We start from the raw sequence: 24,880 nt of genomic DNA on the forward strand, positions 1-24,880 counted from the left end.
TCCTGCTCGGCCATCAAAGTGACATGGGGGACATCGGGGAAGCCAGACGGAAGAAGGTGGTCAGGAGAAGAAAGCGAAGAGAGCCATGGAGGTCTCGGGGGACACCAGGAGAAGATAATGTACCCTCTCTGTGTCCCTGAAACGCCTTCCTCAAACTCAAGGGCAAAGTAGAAAATGGGGTAGGAAATGGAGAGAGAGAAATGCATTTGTGTGTAGGGCAAGGGGAACAACTTTAGAAAAAAATGGGAGCAGATGCTTGAGAAATATAGGCATTTAAGGAGATGGGGATATCGTGAGGGAGGATTTAAACTGATGAATCCAAGCGGGGGAGAGAAAGAAATAGAAGCAGAATGGCAGATAGTAGCTGTTAACACACAGGAAAACACACATAACCAAAAGAGAGTGGGAGTGGATATTGTGTTACCAGTGTTCTCTTGAGGGAAAGGTAGTCAAAGTGAACTGTGTGGAAGAAAAAGTGACAAAGCTTTTATTACTCAGACAAACTAAGAAAGAACACTTATTCAAAAGATGCCCGAGAAGACGATGAAGGAGAGGAACCGATCGCTGCTGTGCTGCAGCTTGACTCTTAAACTGTGGCTCTGTTGCTACCACTGTGTGAGGTAAATATATAGTTATTTTTCCACTGATTATTAGTCTTCAGCATATAAAATTTCTTAATGTGCCAGGCTTCCTTTGATGCATCATCCTCTTTGAAGGAAACAAACATAAAAGGGGTGAGCAGGAGAAAGGAATCATTGAAATACAGTTGCACAAGGTTCTACGTATTACCGCAATGCACTAACGCAGCTTTACTACTATTGAAGAGGTTTGCCAGTGAGGAGAATCTCTTGTGACAGTATGGTTTACATTTGACCTGTTAATAGCACGCATATTTTTGCGCACACAAAAGAAAATGAAAACCATGGCTGCTACTAATCTCTCAGGTGTATTTGTATTTCAGGTATAGGTATAGGACAGGCAGCTGTGCAAGTGAAGCATGCAGTATTTGATTCAGAGCTACAGAGAATGGGCAGCATGGAAGTGAATGTGAAAGGATGAATCACTCTTCTGTTTCTGCTTCTGTGGGCTAAATAAAAAAAAAAAATACACCCTTCTTGAGAGGTGGACAATTTCCATTCACTCCAATAAGAAGAACTGTCGATAACCCAGTCAAATTAGTTTATTCAGTAAAATAGTGCAAGATTGGTCTAGAAATCACTGATGAAACTTCTGCTATAAAAACAACTACTGAAACTGTGAAACTGTGTTTTTCAGTGTAGTGTTTATCTGCCCAGGGACAGAAGACGGAAAGTAGCTAGAACCTATAGAACCTGCTCCAAAGAATCAGAAGAAATTGTATTTTTTCTAAAGAAAACTAAAAATCCCATTCCTTAAGCTCACACTTCAGTGTTTAATAGTCCAAGGGGTTAAGATGGTAGATGTGTTTGGTAATGTTGTAAGTAACTGAGTTGATGCTGATATCTTGGAGAGCCCATAAAGGCACAGGAAGGCTTCAAGGTAATGATGCTGTTCACAACTGATGGCCTTCTCCTTGTGTAGCTGTTGTCTATGGCCTTTCTCTTGTATCCACTGGTAGGACCTCCTCTCACTGTTTCATATGTATTAGTGTCACTGAGCAGGGTCGTGACCCTGGTGTGGTAGTTTGCTATGTTTAGGACCGCCAAGCACCTTCCTTTATCAGGAGCACAAGTCAGAAGTTATCAGAACCCTGCAACACTGAGCTGACAGTGCTTCAACAAGTGCCCTTGGCGAAGAGAAAGGGCACAACTTCACAGGGATACACTTAAAGCTTGTGGAGACCCAAACTGGACTCCTGTGAAAATGAACACAAGATCCAGGAAAAATGCCAACACTGCAGGTGGTGAAGAAAAGAAGAACAAATGCAACAACACTGCTGGCATCTGGTGGAAGCAGGTTTGGTTGTAAGCAGATATGAAAAGTAGTTACTGATACCAATACTTGCAATAATATCAATACAGCTATTAATATGAGTTAATAATAACAGGGCACCATTCTGAGATCAGGGAACAATAACCAACTATGGATGCAGTTTTAAGCTGTTCACTCAAAATGCCAATGTTTAAGACACCATTTTCCATTTATCAGGTGAACAGTGAAGGGTTGAATCTGAGCACTGACCCTCACAACCAGCTGTCACCACAACACATATGCACAAATAATCACAGACGACTCTTTACAGTAGTGTTTATTTAACCTACCGCAATACTGATCAGCAATCAATAATCCTTCAATCAATCAACATCTACTGCTACAACACAAGCAGCTACACTAACAAGCATAAAGGCAGTGAGCAAGCATGTTGCACATGCGTGAGAGACATGAAGGCTTGAAAAAGAGATATGATGGAACACGATCGAGGACATAGTAAATGCCTCTGACAACAAGACGGTGGCGAGCACAGCTGAGTTGTGCTACTGCAATCTGCACCTTTGTGTGTGTGTGTGTGTGAACGCCTGTAAAGGCGTGTGGATGTGTGAGTATGTGGGTTAGTAAGACAGAGGGAGGGAAACGTGCTCCAACCAAAAAGAGATCTTAACCGTCATGGAAAGACACAATAACTGTGTCTTTAACACACACAAACCCAGCCTGTGAACTCAGAGTTCATCAGCTGTGGCGCTGGTCTTTGAACTGGTCAAACGTACCAGCTTTACCACGCTGGCAGAAAACGAACAAAAGACAAGCCTGATGGTGCAGGACACAATCAATATAACATGCTAAGCACACGGAAACAAGCAGCAAGTATAATGATTAAGGTACCTCAAACAGCAACAACAGGACCCGGCAGCCCGTTAATCTCACACTACAGTAAATCTTCTACAACAATGAAGCTTACAGTAACACACTATCATTAACCTGTCTCTGCCCAGAATAAAGCCTCTTACTTGAGATCACTTCAGGAGCAATTTAGGTGTGTTTCAGCCTGTCCGATGCGTCCAGCATTCCTGAGTTCTTAATCAGGCTTTAGTTTCTTACTATCACGACTGCCGTTACAACAGCCAGCAGCACTATTCACACCAATGAGCTTGATAACAACCACACAGAGGTTAAACGCCTGGGACTCCGTACCAGTCAGTTACAACTGAAGAAGCCCTTTGGATGAGAAATGTTTTCAAGTTTTCTGCAACCAAGTCCAGCTGCCCTAGATTCAACCATTCTTCAATAATCACGACCTGGAAGACTGAGAATCTTCACAGAGAACTGTGTATAAGGGATTTTTGGTAAGTCTTAGTTTTCCTCTGTTCGGCAAAATCTTGAATTAACTTGTAAAACAGTAATTGATGATTATAATTGTGGGAGGTAAAGGCAGCAATATTCAACACTGCCAATTTACAGAATAATCTACAGTCTTTTAAATCATACAACAATAGAGCTGCCTACTGTCAACTGTCCTGTATTATCCGGGGTGGCCCTGTATATTGGGCTTAACTGGTTTGTCCCATACAGGACCTACCTTGTCCCAGATATTGACTTCAAAACTACTCAGTAATCACCAGGCAGCACATTTGCAAATCCTTGATTTTTTACAGTCGGCGATCTCGTCATGTGTGAGGACACTGTTATGTCTTGTCGGGTCTGTTGAGGTGTTGTTCACTGCTGTCTGGTCTGTGTCTTGCACTTCCTGTCTTATTGTGAAAACAAATTCTCCTCTCGTTTCAGGCCCTTGACTTCCTGGTGTTTCCCGCGTGTCTGATTGTCTGCCCCGCCCTGATTGTCTCCACCTATTCCATGTTACCTCGTGTATATAATGTCTGTTTCCCCTGTCCTGTGCCTGATTGTCTCGTGCCAACCCTGTGTTACACGTCAGTCCAGCGTTTATCCTCGTGAATATCCATTATAGTAAAAGAGTCTTGTTTTTGGTTGTGTCTCCTGAGAATATCCTTAGCGCTTTTTGTTGTACTTTAGTATTTCTTTTGTACTTTGCATTTTTGACACCTTTTGTTCTATTTTGTATTATCACCTTGAGTTTTGTAATAATATGTCTTGAAAAGAAGTGTCTGAGTCGTGCAATTGAGTCCAGTACTTTGAGTCACCTGACATCCAATCACAGGCCCTGTCCTGTAAAATATCTGTGAACTGTGAGTTGTCTTGTAAGGACTTCTCTCTGACTGTGCAAAAGGACAGATGACTGCTCGAACAAGTCAAGAGAAAAACAAAATGTCCATGAAAATATAGGCTTGGTGAGTCATGCCCCTCCTCATCCTTTTGCATTTGAAATGTTTTTCTGTTAAGGTAAAGGTCAAAATTGTGATTTTTTAATCATTTATTTTGAAATTACGCTTACATAATGGCACATTTTTAGTCAAACCATTGATTATATGTAATATATATGTTCTCCCTTTTTCAGATAAATGTGAATATACACTGTATATTTCAAAAACATCATACCCACAGAATTAAACCTTTTGTCTCTTGAGAAAATTGATAACCACAGTTGAATCCATCCTCTAGGGACCATAAACACATGCAGCAAATGAAGGAAATCCAGTCAGAAGTAGGGCTGGGACGATATGTTTCTCTCACGATTTGATTCTATTAAGATACTCGGGTGCCAATTCCATATGTATTGTGATTTCTTAAGTACTGCAATTCTACAAGTATTGATAACACAATTTCTAAGATTATTGTTTGTTTTTTAACTAGACAATGGGGAAAAGCTTACTCATACACTTCTAGAGACTGTATATCGAGTCATTTTTTCCAAAAACAATGCACGCCACATGTCAGTCTGTCTCTCTGAGTATTATTTCAACAGCGTTATTGCTATATTGCATATAAAAGTAGTAAATAAAATACTAATTGAAGTAAACTGTTATACTTAGCTGTCCCTGCTACTCAAGTGTCATAAGAAAATGATAAATAAAAACAACTGATAGGCCAAAATGAATAGAGCTGCTGAAAACTGCACGCAGCATTAATGTGAAAAATGTAAATTAACATCCTTCACATATTAAATTGAACTTGAAATCTTTAAGCTGCATAGGAGCAGATTGAATTAGCAATGTGAAGTCAGCAGCCATTAGTTTGCTTCTGCACAGCACAGGAAATACATGCCTGTAAATATGAGCGAACACATTGTTTTATTTAAAGCATGTGAAGTAAGTTTGTGATTGCAATAATATAACGGCCGCAAGTATATGTATATATATATATATATATATATATAAATTCAGTAATCAAAATCAGTTCCCCCCACCCAAATCATTAGGAATCATCTGTGCAACAAGGCATGCGTGACCTTCTATAACAAAAACTACAATGAAATATGCTACAATTTTTATTTAACTCTCAAAACCAAATGATATTGTTAAATACGTATTACAAAATAAGCAGCATCTTGTATTTCAGTAACATTAAGTAGTAATGTTAGCTTACAATAAGCTAACTGGCAAGCTGACAGGTACTTGGAAGGAAAAAGTAAAATGTTCATGGACTAAATTGATTAAAAATCCCACTGAAAATTAGACAAGAGGCAGTAACAGTAACAGCTGGCACAAACTAGGAAAACACAGGGCTGCACTCAACATTTATGGAGAGGTAAGTTAATGTGAATGGAACATTATCACAGGGCAGTGGATGAAAATATCATTTCATCAAAAGAGTAGGACTAAAGCTAAGCAAGTGCCAAAATGAACACTGTCATGATCATCCAAGATGGTATTACAGTTTATGTTATTCCTTTAACCTTCAAAAGGGTCAAAAAGGGATCAATCTACAATGACTACTAACTCCATCAACTCCAACTTCAAATGAATCTTTCCAAGCAACCAGACCTGTGCAAATCTTGAAAACTTTTATGGCTCCTAGGCCAAATTCAATCATGTGCATGTTCATTTCGGCTCCCCTAATGCACCGGGGCGTCGGCTGGTCGCCTGGGCTGACAAACTTTGCAGTCAGGTTGTGCGGTCTTGTGGGAGATACCGAGGATCACTTTTGATCTGCCAAAAGCCCCTAAAGCCATCTATCTATCAAAGGTGAGGGGGAGCTGGGTCACGGCTGTGAGCTCCGGCCTCAGCCTGAAATCATCAATCTTTATGCACACACACACACACACACACACACACCGGATCTTTATTTATTTAATTCACTCTTTTTAACACCCCGGAGTGCTTGCAATAGCTGGGCTCATACTGAATGGCCCCGGGCTAGAGGAGAGTTGCTCTGCAGCTGGGAGATACTGGAACAGAAGTTTGGACTACAGCAGGTACTGGGACATTTTCTGCTCTGCTGCTCTCTGAGTCAGGGCGACAACTGTGTAGTGTGACTCTGTGTATTCTTACCAAGCTCGCTTATCAGGATCTCAAATACGGGAGATGAAACTGATAAGAAAAAGGTAACTAAAAAAAGCTAGAATTCTGCACATTGAAAGTGAACAATTTGAGAGGAAAACAACCAAAATGACTCAGTCACTGCTGTTTTTTTATCTTACATGAGAACAATCTAAACGACAGCTTCTCAAGTTAACACACGTCTATTTACATTTCCATTCCACACTAACCTAAGAGCCAAAAGACATCCCTGAATTGTAGTTGTGTTGATGCAGCAAAAAAGATCTTCACTATGAATTCCAATGTAGTTTCTCAGATATGGATTTTAAACAGATAAATAATCATAAGCCACCAGTCACTGCATACATTTTGATCATGAAGAGTGCTGAGATGAGCACAGAATAAAGAATACCTTTGAATGGAGCTGCCGCTCTGGAAAATGGCTTGTTTTACATAAATATTCTCAATCAGCTTGGTGTTGCACAAAAACTCAGACTCTGTGGATGTGCAGCCACACACTGCACAAACACATGGACATGCACACACTTCCTCAGCTACCTTGCAGTGCACAGATGCACAGCAGAGTTTGTGATCGGAACTGTCTCTCTATCAAAGATTAGTTTTAAGACCTTTGCTTTATTTGAAAACACTCCATGAAAAAACATGAGAGATGCAGAGAAACCTGATTCAAACTACTGATGTCGCAAAACATGGTGGGCCCCACAGGGCAGAAAGTCACCCAGATATCTTCTGCAATTGCAGCTTGTAGTCAAAATTCAGCTTGAAACAACAAAGGGCCACATTCTTCTACGTAAAACAGAAAGACCATCAACACTATAGTATATTAATTTTCTGTCTAAAATACAACAGAATACTACTGCTACCATATTAGGCAATTATTACTTGAGCCACATTCATAAACAAGGAAACAGGGAGAAAAAGTGAAAAGTGAAAATTTGTAGCTGGATGACTCAGCTTCCTAAAACTCCTCCCACATCAAAATGTATTCATAGGCAATTATAACAGACAGCACCTTCATGAGGTCTGACACAAAAACAGCCCAGAAGTTAAAGAAGCAAAGAAACCAGCTGTTGAGTCCAGCTAACAGGATTTCACAGCAGCCGTTCCCAGAGACAGCTGAGTGGTTCAGTCCCATGCCTCGGAAACATGTGTTCATGTGTGTCAGTTCTGTCAGACCTTCCTCCTTTCACTCATTCACTATTTGACTAATTAAGAGTAAAAATGACAAAACAGTGAGGGAACTTCTCTTCTCCTGTGATGCCTTTTTACGTGCACTCGTCTTAATCAGCTCATGAACGTACTGGAATGGAATAAACATCCTTTGTTAGTTTCACAGACTATTGATTGGCTGTTCAAGAGAAAAAAGCAAATGAGGAGTTTTACCTAATTAGGCATTATATTTGCCTTCATAAACTCTCAGCTGCTACATCTGACCACTGAAATGGAAAAGAAAAATGACCATTTTAACTTCATGTATAGATAAATGTGTCATTTTCATTCCCTCAGACGTGATGTCACTGAATGGATATTCAAACCTTGCTAAATCAATTATGGGCTGTTCTGGTGTACTGTATTAGTCTTCATTTTTTCTGTGACAGTATGAACCATTCACACTTCCCAGCTCAGCTCAGACTGTTCATTTGGCACAGTCATTACATTTCTAAGTAGCACAATGTTCATTTGTAAACCTGTCAAATTCCTACTGACAGCACTGAAACAGGAAGTAGATACAGTCAACCAGCAGGTCGCTGGAATCAGTGAACCACTGCTCAGATCATTGATTAGGTCCTACTGAATTACTGAGTTTGGTCAATTCCATTACTACACAGGTGATATAAATGAACTCAGCATTGTGATCTGTGCCTTACTGCCCATGTCTGTAGAAGGGAACTCGTACAAACTCTTTAATAGATGTTTTGAACAGCCACTTTCAAAGGCAGGGTTTCACCCTGCGCAATCATAGAGAAGAGTGCAATGTGACAATGGTGTCAATCTTCATATCAGATTGTAGGCGTCAGAAAGTCAGAGAAACTGTCGGACATACTCCCATCAATTTCAGCAATATAAACGTGTGGGGGGAAAGGCGGTTCAATGTTGTGTGACCATCAGCCAAGAACCTCCGCTAGAGCACACTGTTACCTTTAGGACCTTGCAGTGGTCCCTAGAGATGACAAGCAGGCATATCCAAACAGTGTATGGTGTCTGACATGCTGGGGCACAGATTGTAGCCTCCTGCAGGAAAGGACGGGCACTGGTCAAGCTGCTTGCACAGTATGCTCATCAAATGCCTTACACCACGATTAGGTCACAGCACCAGAGCGGATTGACCCAAACATCCCTGGTCAGCCTAGAGCACAGTGACATGTCGTGTGGTGGACAGCGACTTGTTTAATGTTTGAGCCTCTGCTCCAAACCTGTCAAGAACTAAACATCTGAGATGCATCGGTGCACATAAAAAACAATATCATCGACGACGTGAGCAGTGTTTACATAATGTGGGCTGTGACAAGCAAGGAAATGGGCAGATTATGAAGTAATGACATATTGCTTTCCATTTTAATGTACTGATGTTGTAAAAGTTGAAAGCATAAAACGAGTTGAACCATAAAGAATCCGGTGAGAGCCGATGGCTTCTGACAAAGTAATGTCACATTTCTCTGCATAAAGCAGCACAGCAAAATGCTCCACAATGAGTCACAGCCCTCAGTCCTCTGACTCCATCTCCCTATCAGACCATACTTACTGCTGCTGGATGAGTACACAACAGAATGTGATCATGCGATGAATGTCAAATCAATATTTGACAATTAGACAATAAGAACACAACAACACAATGACGTCTTGCACTGTTACACTAACGACAGCAGCAGGCTGTGTCATTTACATTCAATGACCTTTCACAGGAACTGTCTGCAGCTGGACTTACAGTGCTGTCAACCATACTCGCATACAATGACTAAGGTTCAGATGGCACAGCCACCACCATTAAGTTGCCACATTCCCTGTTTAAGTTGTGTTTATTGCTCTGCTGAAGGACAGAAGAGGCAGCAGGGCTGAGCTGGCAATCCCAGGGTTCACGTTCCTCGGAAATGTTCAACTCCAATACAACTGTCCAGAAGAAAAAAAAAAAAAAGAACATTTGGTGCAGAAAGGCACCTTTTGGTCATGGCAGTAACTGTTGGTTCTTCAGCCTTCAAAGAGTCCAACTGCACTCACTTTTGTTCACAACCACCGTTCATATTGAATGTGTGCTGGATGCAAGAGCATCATTGGAACTGATCACAGACAGCAGTGTATTCAGTGGAACTCCAATATTACAGTAGTACTCAGTTCAGGCCGTGGACGGCAGAGTATGCAGATCTGAATCAGTGATTTACTGAGGTCACTGAATCCATCTTAGGCTGTTAGGGGAGGGGCGTACTTTGGAGGGCACATGATTACTAATTGTCCTTTTTATCTCTGAAGCTTGCCCTTCAAAACAATGCACCTGCATAGGGATTTATGATCATCACAGGTACTGTAACAAAAAGTATGCACTCTTTCATCACCCTAGGACATTTTTATGGATAACACATGAAACACTGCATTGTTTTCATAAGGTGGCAGGACAATGAGCAGGTGTCTGCAGCATCTTCTCACGCTGGAAGCAAAGGATAGAGGGTCCACAGTGTAGTTAGAGAGGCAGCGGTTGGATGCCTATCCCTGGCTGAGATGACAAAGCACAGAAATAGGAGGTTGTGTGTGCAGGAAGCCTGTATGGGCCAGAAAGATTTGCACTGCAACAAAAGCGTACATGATCTATGTTGCTGGAGTGAACTAACATGGCATGTTTTAAAAGGCTGCAGGTTTGTGCTTCCCATCTACCAGGCCACACCAAACAATGATATATTTGACATTCCTTATAACAAAGTCACTGCTGCTAAAGGAACCATTGATTGGATTGCCACTGAATTTTGAATAGACATCTACGTTGCCCAGAGGATGAGTCCTCATGACATCGCTGCTCCCCTGACTTTTCCTCTAGCGCGATTAGCAGTTTGACATTTGTGGGTCAGAATGAATCTTTCACAACTATTTGAAAGAATTCCTCATATGCTGCTTATTTGACTTTAAATATAGACACCTTGGACGGATCCAGTTTCCGGCTACGATGTCAGTTCATCTCTGATTACAGCTTTACCCTTCCAAACCTGATCCTCCCAGAGCCAGGACCACAAGAGGCGTACTGCTTCCACAATCCCACTGAAAACTGACGGTGTAACGTCAGATGTCCTGTGTAATGGAAGGAGATACAAACTGACTGACAATCTCAAGACCATTTCCAACTATGATCCATTCCATGACATTTCTTCAGATATGCTTTCCTGAGTGTCTGTCATACAGTTTGCTTCTTTCTCTATACAGACACCTCTTGTTTCTATCCTTAGTAAAAGGAACAGAGAAAAAAAAAATATGTACAGCTCTGTCTTCCCAGATCGCTGCCACAGCTTGGTCAAAATACTGTCAAGTTGTTTTCTGTCATCACTCCTTTATTAATAAATGAGAGAAAGTGAGAAAGCCAAAGAGAAGAGAAAAGAACAGTCCACTAAGCTTTATACGAAGTTGGGCCCAGGTTGTTTTCCTCCTTGCTGAGCACTGATGCAAGGTCATAGAGGATGAGGAAAAAGGTGAAATGAGATTAGAGCTGGGGTTGCACTATATTTGCAGCCAACCATTCAACAGAGGGCTACAGCTAAAAATAAAATTAAATGAAAATTTCTTTTCTTTTACAACAACACATTTTAAGAGTAGTGCCATTTCTTCTGCAATACTTTTTAGAGTAACTTTCCTTGTCCTTAGTGATTATATAGTGGTGAAGACTCAACCTGTTTTGGAAGTATTTTGCTGCTACATTTTCGTATCCCACAAGAACTTCCTCTGTTAGATCTTGCCAGGTATTCCTCCTGTCTAAAGGTAATATATCAGAAGTGTTTACAGCATTCTCGGCTTGGTATGCTAGGCATACAGCAGCAGCCGAGAAACCTGAGACAGAGCTGAACAATATGTTCAAACACTCACTCATTAAACATAAAGTTTTATTAGTTCCTAGAAACTGTGTGTCAGTCAGCCCACAGTGAGCAGTCATTAGCTTGTTGAACACCGAGAATTGACGATGTATGACAGGATGGGTAACATAAATATTAATGCTCATCTGGTGGACCAAGCAGTGACCCTGTTGTTCATACAGAGACTGCAGGGTTCTGTTAGTGATGACAGAGGAGCTTATGGGACCCAAACCACAGACTGACAACATGAGTGAACAAGAAGATACTTCAGCCTCTCCAACAACTGCCTCAAAGGTGCAGCAATTAGCTGCAAAACAGCAATCCAGCAACACTGCTGATAGGCTCCCCATCTCTGTTAAATAGCCTGCACAATAATGTATGCACAAGCATGTACAGTAGCATTTTGCAAACGGGAGCCAATCAATGCCCCTCTCCCTGCTTATCTTCTTACAGACAGGTCAGTCACACTTGTGTCATATTAACATTTCAAATCCCAGGTTCCTGCTTCAGCACGAACGACAGTGCAGATGAAAGCACAAACTGACTCTGGCTTTTAAAAATGACTCATTATGAATGCAAGCATGTTGCCTGATTAAGTGAAGCACGGACACAGGAATAGCAGCTAGCACTTGGTTTCCTTCAGTCTTCAGCAGGGATAATGAAATAAATTCCATTGAGCATGCACAATGCTACTAACCCGATTTCGGACATACTTGATGTGGCATGCTTGTATATGCATAATGCGCCACACTCTGTTAATGTTCTCTGCATTAATCCTGTCATTCAAAGTCCCTCCACAACATTTACATCCATCCTATTATCCTAATTAATTAGTCCAATAACAACAGGGTCAGTTTATTTTCCTGTGAACAATTACGTTGTAATGATGATCTGGAAACAGGTAATGATGGGCAATAAGTGAAGCGAGAAATCCACCAGGGGTCACACAAAGTCAAAGATGGGGTGATAAACACAGAGGGGCGAGGGGAGGAGAGAAAGGCAGAGAGAAGGACAGTGAGGAAAATTCTGTAGGAAGCACAGGAAATGTGATTTATTTAAGATGAAAGTGTGAATATAGCAGAAAAGCGGTCTGTTGCAAAAGTCCTTATTTAGAGACAAACAAGTTACCTGAGGAGGAGATGAGTTTCCAGCTGATGGAGGGCTCTGGTTTACCACTGGCTTGGCACATCAAGGTGACGTTGGAGCCTTCATTTACCACAATATCTCTTGACAGGTTGATGATTTTCGGTGGTACTGTGAAAGCAAATAAAAAATGGGTGAATTTAATAAATGGTGAAGGGAAATAAAGATACAATTTCACGCATCAAGCTCAGTTTGCTTGTCATGGGAAGTATTACTCTGCAAGTGAAAACAATTGCAGAGTGTGTTTTGAGACTAAATTTTTGATATTTTGATGGACATTGGTTTTCATTTCAGTTTAACCAAGTTTAATGAAAAGACACTATGATTACGGATACTATGATCAAGTGTAGGATCCACTATTTTTTGAGTTTAGCCCACAGTTGGAACAAAAAGCCAGGATATCTTGGCCTCTGTTGCATCAATTTGTACCCTTCTTTTTGGTCTTTTTTTTTTTTTGACTTTTTTTTTTACGTTTTACGACTAGGTTGTCTTCAAACTATATTAGGTTGAAACCAAGTGGATGACCAGACTGTCAATGGTAGATGTGCTAACACTAACCCTTGCTATGGAGATTGTGAGCAGTAGTGTCTCTAATGTGAATTCCTGGACAAGGTGTGTTTCCACTGCATGGTACAACTACATGACATGATTAAGGTTGGTTTGGTTGTGTTTGGTTTGAAAGAGAACTTACTTTAATTCTAACTATTCCAGTTATCTATTAACTCCCCCTGCTCTCTCTGTTGTCACTATCTGTGGTATGTTTCTCATTTTTCTATGACTCACTCTCTATTGAGTGTTTTGTCAGACTGATTGTTATTTGGGGTGCTTTAACTGTGCACTCTCCCTCGTGCCTCTCAGTGCATGGACAGCTGTTTTCTCTCCCACCTCCTCTCTGTTGGACTGTTACAGTGTGCAGCCATTGTCTCCGTTTCTCACAGCAGTAGGTTTTATGTTGTTTTCCAGTTTCACTCCCTCATGGTGAATATCATGTATTGTGTTGTCTCAGTGCCATCTGTGTGATTGTGTCAGGGTGGCCATATACCCCCTGTTCGGTACCCTTTGGTGATGCATCATTACGCTATGACGCATTAATGAGGTATGAAGTGGTTGATGATTTCTCGTGTTTGTTGTGTGTGTGGACCCAGCAGGCCATGTATTGCTTCACCTTTATCCCTTGGCCTTCAAGGGGGGAGGTTGTACAAATAGAATGTTAGTTACAAACTGTAACTCCAGATTCTTGAGGCACAGTCCTCTAAGCTTTGTGATTGGTTCATTTAACAAGCCAAATAAAAAACTGCTCTTGAGAGCCAATTGTTTGCTCCAGCTCAACTTATAATGTACACAAGGCGAGACCGAGGTGTGGCCCAAGAAGTAGTAGTGTGGGCAGAGGCTAAAACTCTTCACCCACTCCTGTCCTGGCACTCGCACTTAGAGGGCTGCACCCATAGAATCAACAGCAGCACAACATTTCTCCCACTCCTCAACCACTAATGGTAAGCACAAGCAGCCGAACACTGTACAGTGAACGTATTAATACTGATTTTATCTTGTGTTTCTAGAGTGACGTGTTTTTGTGAACTCGTGAGGAATTGTTAACATGTCCCTGTTCTTAAAGGGAGTTTGGTGTAATATTTTTCCTGGAGCGCTCTGGAAGTTTCTGTTTAATTCAAATGCTCTGTGTATATTTTTGAATGTTTCGTCACCACCATAAGAAACAGCAGGTAACTGCTAAAGTATGATGAGGTTGTCAGACGTTCATTGACGGTAGTTAGTTATTGGTTTAATGCTACAGTCTAATAAAGTGTGTTTGTACTGATTGCTGACGGTGGCTGATCACGCTAATTATCAGCTAATTGTACTCCGTTTCTGAGAGCAGTGTGCAGTCAATGGTTGCCCTTTGTCAAAGTGTTTTTAAACTACTTTCCTATACATGATGTGGTTGATGGTGTTATTAATGACTCCTGGTGAAGCTCATTGCCCTTTTTGTCAGCTTCCTCTTTTTTTTATTAACTTGAACATTTATTCAGCCAGGAACAGCAAATATTTCCCTGTATAATATGACCTCCTCTCTGTGTGCTGCTGTGTCTGCAGTGCCACAAAGAGACACGTTTTTTTTTCATCTGTGTGTTTAATGTTTAAAGCGTAAAAAACTGTTTCAAGTCATTTTTGTGACACTCTTATGACCTCACACTCAAATGCTAATAGTTGCATGGATGTTGAAACTTGTTCAGGTTAATCTTTATCATCCTTCACCCATTTTATCGACTTAATTTATCATTAAAATATAACAGTAACAATTAATATGAGTTGTTCACATTTGAAAAAAGCAATCAAGACAACATTTTGTGGAAAAGTCAAACATTCAGGTTACAGTTTTAATAAACTCAGTGCTGTTTTTCAATGCTCATAGACTCTTAATTGTTGATTGTACTACTGTTGTTTTTATAATATGTAATTATCACTTACTGTTATTGTACCATTGGTTTTGGCCTTGGTGCCTGACATTTTGTCCAGAATGCCCCAATAAATTTGTATTTGTCAAAGGCCAAAGTGATCTTGCTCTAAAAACATATTAATTCCAGGTCTGTATATAGGGATATTGGTCTATATGAATTGCCCCTAACCCCTTTAAGTCTGCAAGTTATGACTTGAATGCTGTAAGCTAAAAATGTTAATGGATATTAAATTCAAATACTTCCCTAAAGTCCTTTGCCAATGTTTTTAATTTTGATGTATTAGGTACAAACTGTCTTAATAAATTAGAAAAAAAATAAAATAAAGAAAATTAACAAACAAGATAATAATAGCAAAACAAACAAACAAACAAAGAAAAAAAACAGCAACCTTTATTGGTTCCAGATTATATGATGAAATTGTCCAAAGTCTATATCAGCTGCCTTCTGGGAATGTTTCGGGTGTGAGCACTGACCACACCATCAGTATGGAGAGAGAGAACAGGTAGTGTAGTTGAGCTCCAGCTCGAGGGACCCAGGAGCTAGCTCCTCTGGGAAAAAGTTTGCAGCACAAGCGTTCATTTGACATTGTGCTGAACAAGTTAAAAGCTTCATGTCGACTAAAGAAGAATCACTGATGAGTGTAGGTGATCTGTAGAGGTGCAATGATTCACATTTCGGTGTTGCTGTGACATTTTGGGAACAAGGATGAAGTGTCAGTCACGTTCCTTTATGAGACAATCCTCATTCCTTTTCCCACTGACGAATGCAAAACAGTTTTGGATGAATAATGCAAGCACTTCACCACAGCAGTTGTTGTTTTTGAATGTTCTATACCCTAGAAGGAAACAGATTTTTTTCAAAAAGAATAAACTCAATATCACACAAATCGATAAAGGGAAATTATGTTTATATTAAAATGGTATCACTGTCATGTTTAATTCACACTGCTGTTTTAGTTCCCTAATGCATTTTGTGACTGAGCTTTGAGTCCAATAAGTGTGAGTGAGACATGTTCTTTCCTGCTCTACTCCAGTGAAAATGAAGTCCATGCAACTGGCTAGTTTGTTTAACCCTGAGTCCACAAAAGGGTGGAAGAGACACTCAGAGCTGAGCACACACCACTGACCAAGCTATCTATTCAGTTTTCAACTCACTTTTACTAAGTGTGAGTTAAAACTGCAGAATTGTTTTAATTCACTCACGCTGGCTTTTATTGTGCCCTTTTTGCCTGCAGCAGGCACCTGTTTTCAGTGGAAAAGCTCTGATAAATCCACTGTACGCTCAGCACCAAACAGCCGACAGACAATGTTAGAGGCTAACTGGTGCCCACAGTGGAACAATTAGCAGCTAAAGAGACCTTCAGAGTTGAGTGAGAACAAAACCAGAGCTAAAAGAGAGTGAATACGTACAATGACAAGTTTGCCATGTGCTCCTACTGAGTGAGTGAAGCTTGAAATACTGACCAGGCAACTCAAGGCTGAGCTCAATGTATACATTAAGGTTAAAATACAGTGAGGTGAACAGAACTTTGGGACAAGGTGAGCTGGAAGCTGCAAGTTAGGAGCTTGTTTTTGGATTGTAAGAGGAGTTCACTGCTCTTTAACGCTCGTGAGATTTCATGTTACCCTGCACAAAATTAGGCTCTGAGAACTATATCCAGAACCGCACTGTCGCCCATGGAAACAGAACCGCACCGTCGCCCAAGGAAACAGAACCACTGAGCACATGGAAACCGAACCACTGAGCACATCTCATTGAATATCTCTGAATGGGGTGAGATAATAACACCTGTTTCCCATGCAGTTTCACTTAATAAGAACTCCTGAGGATTACTGTACTAGCATTCAATTGATTCGAGATAAATTCTTAAAGCACGTTGACTTGTATTGTGTTTGCACTTTCTGCTGCATAAACCAGAGCTGTGAAAATGTATTGATTTCTTAGCAGCCAGACAATTTTATGGCTACCAGTCTTTTTCTGAAGGCAGGCTGCTTAATCAAGCTGTCTTCTAAATGAAATATTGGACAAAGATCCTCTCAGGCAACCACCTTAACTATCCATGGTACTCGAGAGGAATGGTACTGTGTAGAATTGTACAGCAGGTGGTGGAAAGATGCAATCCTTAGGTAACCAATTTGACATATATCTGTCATAAAAAATGTTTTATCTCCACTTTCTTAATGTTCCCATGTAGCACTAACAAAGCAAAAAGATAACAATTTTCTAAAGCATTTCACATAAATACAATCCAGCCTGGCAGAAACACAGCTTCAGCTTCCAGGTTATTTGAAGCGCTGTACATGACGTCAAACAAACTGTTTTTCTAAGTGCTATACTTTATACAGCAAGTTTAAAACAGCACAGAGCAAACGCCTCTGAACAAGCAAAGGATAGATCTATAATTCAGAGCACTTTGTTCAGGAATGACATTACCAGCTCCATGGAGAATGCTGCTCCAAGGTGAAGACAGGTGTTTACAATCAGGAGTGCAAACCTGCATGTGTGGATGCATCCTTCCTTATGACCTTTCCATTTTTTTATTGATCACTCAAAAGAACCACTGAAAGGCTCTCCAGTGGATCAAAGAGCTAGTCCTTTAAAATGAAAAGATCCACAGCGATGGTATCTGGATCTTCGGTAAGAAAAACCACCATGGATGGAAGACCACAGTAAGTCTACTTACAGAACACTTGATACCATGATATCAGTGCTGATAAACTGACTAACAGTTGTAATGCTGAAATAGCTACAAGTTACATTACCAGTTGACAGGGTTGACAGATGGTGGGTGAAAATATGATGCAACTGTGTTGTTTTATTACCTGTTTAATATGTTTGTCTGTGTTGGATATACAGTAAAGCTCCTCTGAACTAGACCAAACCATTTCACAGAAACACACATTTTTTTCAAAAGCAGCACATCAGTTTAAAGTGATTTTCAGCTGGATATTACTGAACGTCCCCACTGATCCAAGCATTGTTGTGGTTTCTGCTGCAGGGAGACACTTCATCGCAGCTTAGAGTAAACAAGGTCCTCTTGTGCACAGCTTAGAATATGCTTTACATAACAAAATATGAATAGAAAAAATAGAGAAAAAGTAAATAAGATGCTTATTAGGGCCAAACTTCCTCACGGCAAAATAAATGATTAGCTTAAAAAAAAAGGGTAAAAAGGTTCAGTCACAGGCTGCTTGTGCTGTCAGTGGAACATTCAATATGATTTTCATGCAGATATTTGTGTTCCTTTTATGCAGGTTACTGCACTGACTATAATTTAACTTTGTTATGTAAAAGAAAGACTATCACCCTTTACTCTCCATTCAATATGTAATATTGTGTGTGAAATGCACCATTCCCCAGTTCCTGGTTGAACCATATTAATACGACGCGAATGTCAACAGTGAAAGCATGGAGCATTTGACCTCCGAGAACCTCAGTATAGATTGTGTTACACAAAGCAGCCAATCAGCAACTGGTCAAGACGCCACAACATTTTAAATGTTGATTGACAAATATATCAGACCATGGCCTCGAGGTTACAATAAATTAGACCATTTAACTGAGGAAAATAAATCCACCTTAAAGCCACTTCAACAGTGTCGGGTGAAACACAAGGAGCTGACCCACTTGATTTCTCTAAGTCAGACTGCAGAAGCTTAGGACTGGATTCTGTCCCCCATCTCTCCCACTGCAGTCCCATTAGAACAACCCTATCGCCAGTAAAGAATATTGATATCAGACAATTCTGCCAAGCCTCAGAAGGACACGTCTTTGCGTCGATTCATGTCGCCTCAGACAAATTTGCATTTAATTGTCTTTCCGCTGACTTTCGAAAAACTGTGCCACCTCTTAAATTCGCTCTGCGTTCTGTCTGAACACACAGTGTGATGAGCCGCAAGACAAAGAGATCACGTCATGACAAATGTGGAGAGGAGGCACGAATACAGTAGTAACAGCCTATAACTCTTTCAATGTGCATATCGGCTTCTGATTATTGTATTAAGGTGGAGTTGAAGACATACTTTAGTTTAATATTTATGTAAAGTAAAATGTGCATTTATCATTTTACACATTTATAGCTCAAATCTGTGTGTAATTAATCACCTCACCCGTGAATCAATACATGTATTTAGTGTATAGTTTTCCACAGCTATTAGCATTCTGATGTGACGGCCTCCATGGGCACATGTAAATGAAAGCTGTTGTCGTGTGTGGTGTTTTTAGACTCACATTCAGGCACTGCTCACATTGTATAACACATTTGGTGATGTCTCTGAATGTCTCAAGACACACAAATAACACATTTCAGGTGTCGGACATGGTTGATGTCTGCATATGACTGCAATGATTTCCTTTGGATGCCTCACTCTTTTCAGTTTTCCTGAAAAAATACTGTTTTTTTTTTCTTCGTTTTTTTATTCCTGACAGATCTGTCCATGGATCTTTTTGTCATTTCCATTTCAAAGTAACAAGGACACATCTCTATTCTGACATTTGAGGCTCATCAACTTAGAGCATATGAAAAGGGTGTCACCAGTGCTTTAACTTGTTTTAGTCACATCAGACTTGTTTGGAAGACAAAATCTCTATGAATAATTTATTGGATGTCAGCTTAATCCCCATTTACCCTTCATGAATGACAAAAGCATACAGCAAGCATGTCAGTGTTGCTTATGTTTTGCTGTGGTGCAAGAGGCCAAGGCTGAACCTGTTTGTGGAATAAAAACAGAAGGTTGCATTTCAGATTTGTTCAGTGGAGGCTGTCAGGATGCGAGCTTTTGTCCTGATATTCTTACCTCCACATCCACTTCATTCACAGTGTATTATCCACAGTGAATAAAGTGGAACCTGTTCATAATCTTTGTGTGTGCTGAAATTCTGATGTTTTAAAGCAAATGTTTCCAATATATTGCTTAGTACCAGAGGACTGTTGTAATAAAATCAACAATTTCAAATAAAAATGAAATAAGTAGAAATGCTAATCTACTGAGGACTGTGTTTTGTACTACAGGTTTGTGTAGAGCCAGAATAACTTCAAAACTGAACTTTTGCTTTGCCAAACATTTTTTTTCCTGTGCAAGTCTACGAATACCAGCATATAAAAAGTCAATAAATGCCCTCTGTAATGTGCATTGTGCTTATTGAAGGTGCATTTAAAACTGTGACTACGTGTGTCTGTATGTGTTGAGCCACTGAATCTGTATTTTCTGGCCTTCACTTCACATAAAGCATGTAAAAATTCCTAATAATAGAGGTGTAGCTTCACATCATCTCTGAGAAAGTATTGCAGTCCATCAAAGACTGCCCCAAGTCAACTAGTGGGCTATTGTAATAATACAGTTTAGCCAGCGTGTGGGTGGTGGAATCTTGCAGCATTTGTCAAAAGCAGTATGTGGTAGTGCACTAATAAATAATTTAGCACGGAAAAACAAACATGCTGGTACAAAACAATGGCTGGCAATAATATACATGGAATTCCTGAAGAACTATGAACACAGTGTTTTATTTTTTTAGTCAGTCCATGGATACAAGTAAGTTTTGTTTTGTCGTTTAACAAAAAACACACACACACAAAAAACAAAATGCTGAATTGAATATATAAATATCACAACAAATGAGTGTGTGTTGTATCATTCAACTCTTCATTGTATCTCTTGTTTTGTATGTTGCAGTGCAGCGGTTTCCAAAATCTGACACCGGGGCCCCTCTCAGGCCAAACTCTGATAATTGTCACCTTAAAACTTCCACACATGATGATTTTTAGGCAGGTGTATTGGCAATAGACACTGATGATAAAGTGTAGGTATCACTGAATTGACAGATATGGGTATCATGTCTCTGTGTTTGGGTTTGACTGGGTCATGAATCAGAAAAAGAAGCACAAACTTCGAATGCAAATCCATGAGTTGCGAGTCACTGCCGTTGCAACTGCTGACTCTGTTTGTGCGGCCAAATGAGCTGATCGAGTTACAATAACTAACTTCCCTGCCATGCACCTTCCCCCGTTCACCCCACGCCAAGGGGCTTTTTGTCCTCTGAGTATCTTTCACATTAAAACTTGATAGAATTATCCGTACTATACCCCACCATGGCTGTTCTGCATGGAAATGTCTTTCAGCTGTAATGTGGCGCACACAGTGTAACTGTGACATTTGACATTGACATTTGTCATCAAACCAACACAAATCACCCTGTGCAACTGCACATAAGGTGAAGGCTATTGATGTTTTTTCTGCCCTCTGGCCAAAAATATATTCATGCATCTATCTATCTATCTATCTATCTATCTATCTATCTATCTATCTATCTATCTATCTATCTATCAGGACTGACAAAGAGAAAGCAAACAAAGCCCTCCCTCAGATAGATGCTTCACCCACCCACTCTAAACCTTTTTCAGTGACATAGCCACTGTATGCATTGTTATACATTACACAGTAAAGTATTAGCTTTCTCTCGAGTGTGGACACATTTTCATCATCCTCTGAGACAAAACAGATAAACAGCTATTGTGTTTTATTTCAGCTATCCACTGACATCTTTGAGAGGAGTTATCAGGTGAACAGTGGCATCAGAGCCTTATCACTTGTATAGTGCCCCCCCCCCCCCCCCCCCCCCCCGTAACTCGGCACCCACCTGGCTGAGGTGCATTCATCCAAGAACTTAATCTCGATCAGCTCCGGGGCTGCTGCTCTGTAGCTGACCCTGATCTCTGACCTCTTGGGCGAGCTACAAGAGAATTTTCCCACAGGGATTGATCGAGTATCACTTCTTAGGAATGCAGCCTATACTGTCCTCATGATCAGAAGATATACAAACAGCACAGCATGGACACTGAATTTTTTGGCAGCAGAACTACTGAGTATACTGTTGCTGGGATGAAAGGATTCGTCAATGCAGTGGACAAACATCTCCCTTTTTATTTCACAATCCACCCAGTATAGCATTTTTCAAAATGGACACAGGACAAAGAACAAAGATTGGCTCTTCCTCTCAGGCATACGAATCACACAGTGTTATTCATTTACACGAAGCTGGTGATGTGTGGAGGTTTTGCTTAACTCCAGCACTGTGCAGTACAATATGGAGGTGGGCAACTGTCATATAATGTATAACAAGTGCACAAGATTTAACAGATCAGACACGATCGAATGTTAATATGATTATGTGCAGTATGAGATAATTCAGCAGAGAAAACAAAGAACTAACTATCTGCAGTTGATTTGGCATTAAAAGGTTGACTGTAATGTGATTTCAGTTTCGGCCTTTCTTTGGAGCCTTGTACCACTTGTTGTAGTCACATCTCTGTGCTCCACTGAAAATAGTGACATTTTGGTTGGTTGCATGGAAATGAGTGATGTAAGATCACATGAGAGAAGTGAGGATAAGTCCACAACGTCTTTGCTTTTAAAGACAGCAAACCTGCAGGCATCAGCAAATAAAGTGCAATCTGAAGAGATAATATGCAATGACAGTAACTGTATTTTTAAACCTGACAACACACTAAAACAGAAAGTATAGAGAGCTGCATATTGGGGAAACTAAACAACAATTAAACCTCGTGTATATAATGTCTGTGTTTCCCCTGTCCTGTGCCAGATTGTCTTGTGCCAACCCTGTGTTACACGTCAGTCCAGCGTTTTGTCCTAGTGATCCCTGCCTCGACTAAAGAGTCTTGTGTTTGTTTTTTCATTAGAGAATATCCTTAGCACCTTTTGTTGTACTTTTGTGTTTTGTTGTACTTTGCATTTTTGAACATCCTTCGTTTCTATTTTTGGGAGACCACTTTGAGTTTGTTAATAAATCGGCCTGAAGCCCTTTTGTTTTGTGTCTGAGTCGTGCATTTGAGTCCAGTACTTAGAGCTTTTGCCAGCATCACAATATGTTTGAGGATGAACTGATGTAAGCAACCACTTAAAAGGTTCCTATAAGTTGCAGTGTTCATCACATACAGCTTAGGGCTCATTATGTTTTAGTTTCATTTTTTCATCTGTAAGAAAAAGATTGTGAGAATGTGTGTGTTTATTTTGATTGTCTAAAAAGAAATGGGTGAAAATCAAATAATCTCACCTCGTGCTCCAATCACTGAGCTTTCAAACACTCTAAAATGTCTAAAATAATGTTTGGGCTCCAGCTAATTTTTCTTTATCCAATAGGCTTCAATCCGATTCAACATTTACTGGGATATTTCAGTCTAAGCCAAAGTAGTAGACTGACATTGCCGTCCATAGAGCTAAAGTGTATGTTTCTACCAGGTCATTAACGTGGAGCCTAAACAAGCTCAGTAAAATTAATGGCAACCAGCCAAGTAGTCTGTGAGATATCTAATGACATTTTGATATGAAGGCTGCAGCCGAAGAAAGGAAGCTCATGGAGTTCAGAAATGGAAAGTGTTCATCCTCTGGAGCATGACTGTGCTTCATTTTACGGAAGTCTGCTATGACATTTAGCGCAGTGATTTTTTGCTTGGTGGTGGCACTGCTGAAAAGGTCACTGGGTCAACAGCATCATTATGAATCATCCTCTGGTGGGTCATACATTTTTCGGCTAAATTTCACGGCAATCTGTTTAGCTGTTTGTCGATATATCCTGCTCTGGACCAAAGTGTAGAATGAACCGATAGACTGACGTCATCATCCTCAGGCTCTGCCACAGCGGCAAAAAGAAGCCCCAAACTCTACAAAACAGGAAACAAGTGTTTTGATAAACAAGCTTTTCTGTCTGTAAAAAAAGAAAACTTGTAATAGACTATCCTGCAGGGCTTTTCTTTCTACACCACCTGCTACAAGACTGGAGGATTGGAAGATGGCTTCAGTCAGGTGGCAAATACTTTCATTCCCTGTGTTGTTTGGTAGAGAGTGGCAGCAGCAGCACATACAGTAACCCCACACATTGTATTGCAGTCTGCGCTGTTCAAGTATTTCATGGCTGCCTCAGTGAACCCACTTTTCTCCTGGTTTTGCTGTCACCAAGGCAACAGTGAGTTCAGATAATATTCACTCGTAGTTTGAGCATATTTATTGTATTGGGGTGTGGGAAGATGTTTACACATAGACGGTGTGCACATGGCCGTGGTCGCAGGTATCCTTCAATTTTGAGCAGTTACTTAAAGACCAACCAACCAAACAAGTAATGTGCAGTCTCTGGAACCGAAAGCCCATAATACTTTTATGATCAGGAAAAAAAAGCCTTGACCCTCTTCATACAGCATTGACTTGTTTTGCTGGATACTGTATAAGCAGAACCTCAATGTATTGGCTGTCATGTATTTTTAAAGGTTTGTATTTTGAAGAAATATGAAAATATGGTGCAAAAATGCTGAAGCATACTGCGCACCTGCAGTTTTCTTCTTTCTCGACAATATTTTGATTCTGAAGCAAGGCAGGCAGTGTGTTTAAAAACGTGAAGTTAATGTAGCCCTAACACCTAGCCTAGCAAATCTTTACTTTCCTCAGTGTTCACCATCGTTCTCTTTATTCACAACGAGGGAAACATGACGAGTCTTTAGTTAGACGATGAGAGAAGTGACCATGAGATCATGAGTTCATTTTGTCAGCTGGTTAGAAAAATCTGTGCATTTAATGTATGTACAAGACTGCAGAAGAGCTAGGTGAATGGACTTCAGGTGAGGGGGGGCTCTCAGCCAGTCACATCACTGGTCTCCAATCACAATGACGCATAGTTCAGTTAGTGGAGAGACGGGAAATCATATCGCTGTCTGGATACTACAAAATGACACAACCTAAACACACAGAATCACACGTGTTTTGTTGTTGATTAGAGGAATTGCACTAAAAATTAAATGTCTTAATTTGCTCCATTTTGGAAATCGCTACATCATATTGCAAAATGTAATACAGCAGTGCGTGCACAGTAATGCATTTCAAGAATAACGTGAAAAAAGGCA

The 24,880-nt window shown here is 40.4% G+C and overlaps 1 protein-coding gene across 1 annotated transcript in view; it reads right to left on the reverse strand.

Annotated features, from left to right (window-relative positions):
* ntm (neurotrimin) overlaps positions 1–24,880 on the reverse strand; it is a 119,705-nt gene that overhangs the window by 9,725 nt on the left and 85,100 nt on the right. The window contains exon 3 of the mRNA XM_041952344.1: positions 12,503–12,628. Within this exon, the coding sequence (XP_041808278.1) occupies positions 12,503–12,628 (126 nt within the window). The remainder of the gene's footprint in view (positions 1–12,502; positions 12,629–24,880) is intronic.

This window comes from Chelmon rostratus, chromosome 14 (assembly GCF_017976325.1).
Source record: "Chelmon rostratus isolate fCheRos1 chromosome 14, fCheRos1.pri, whole genome shotgun sequence".
NCBI classification, from domain to species: Eukaryota; Metazoa; Chordata; class Actinopteri; order Chaetodontiformes; family Chaetodontidae; genus Chelmon; species Chelmon rostratus.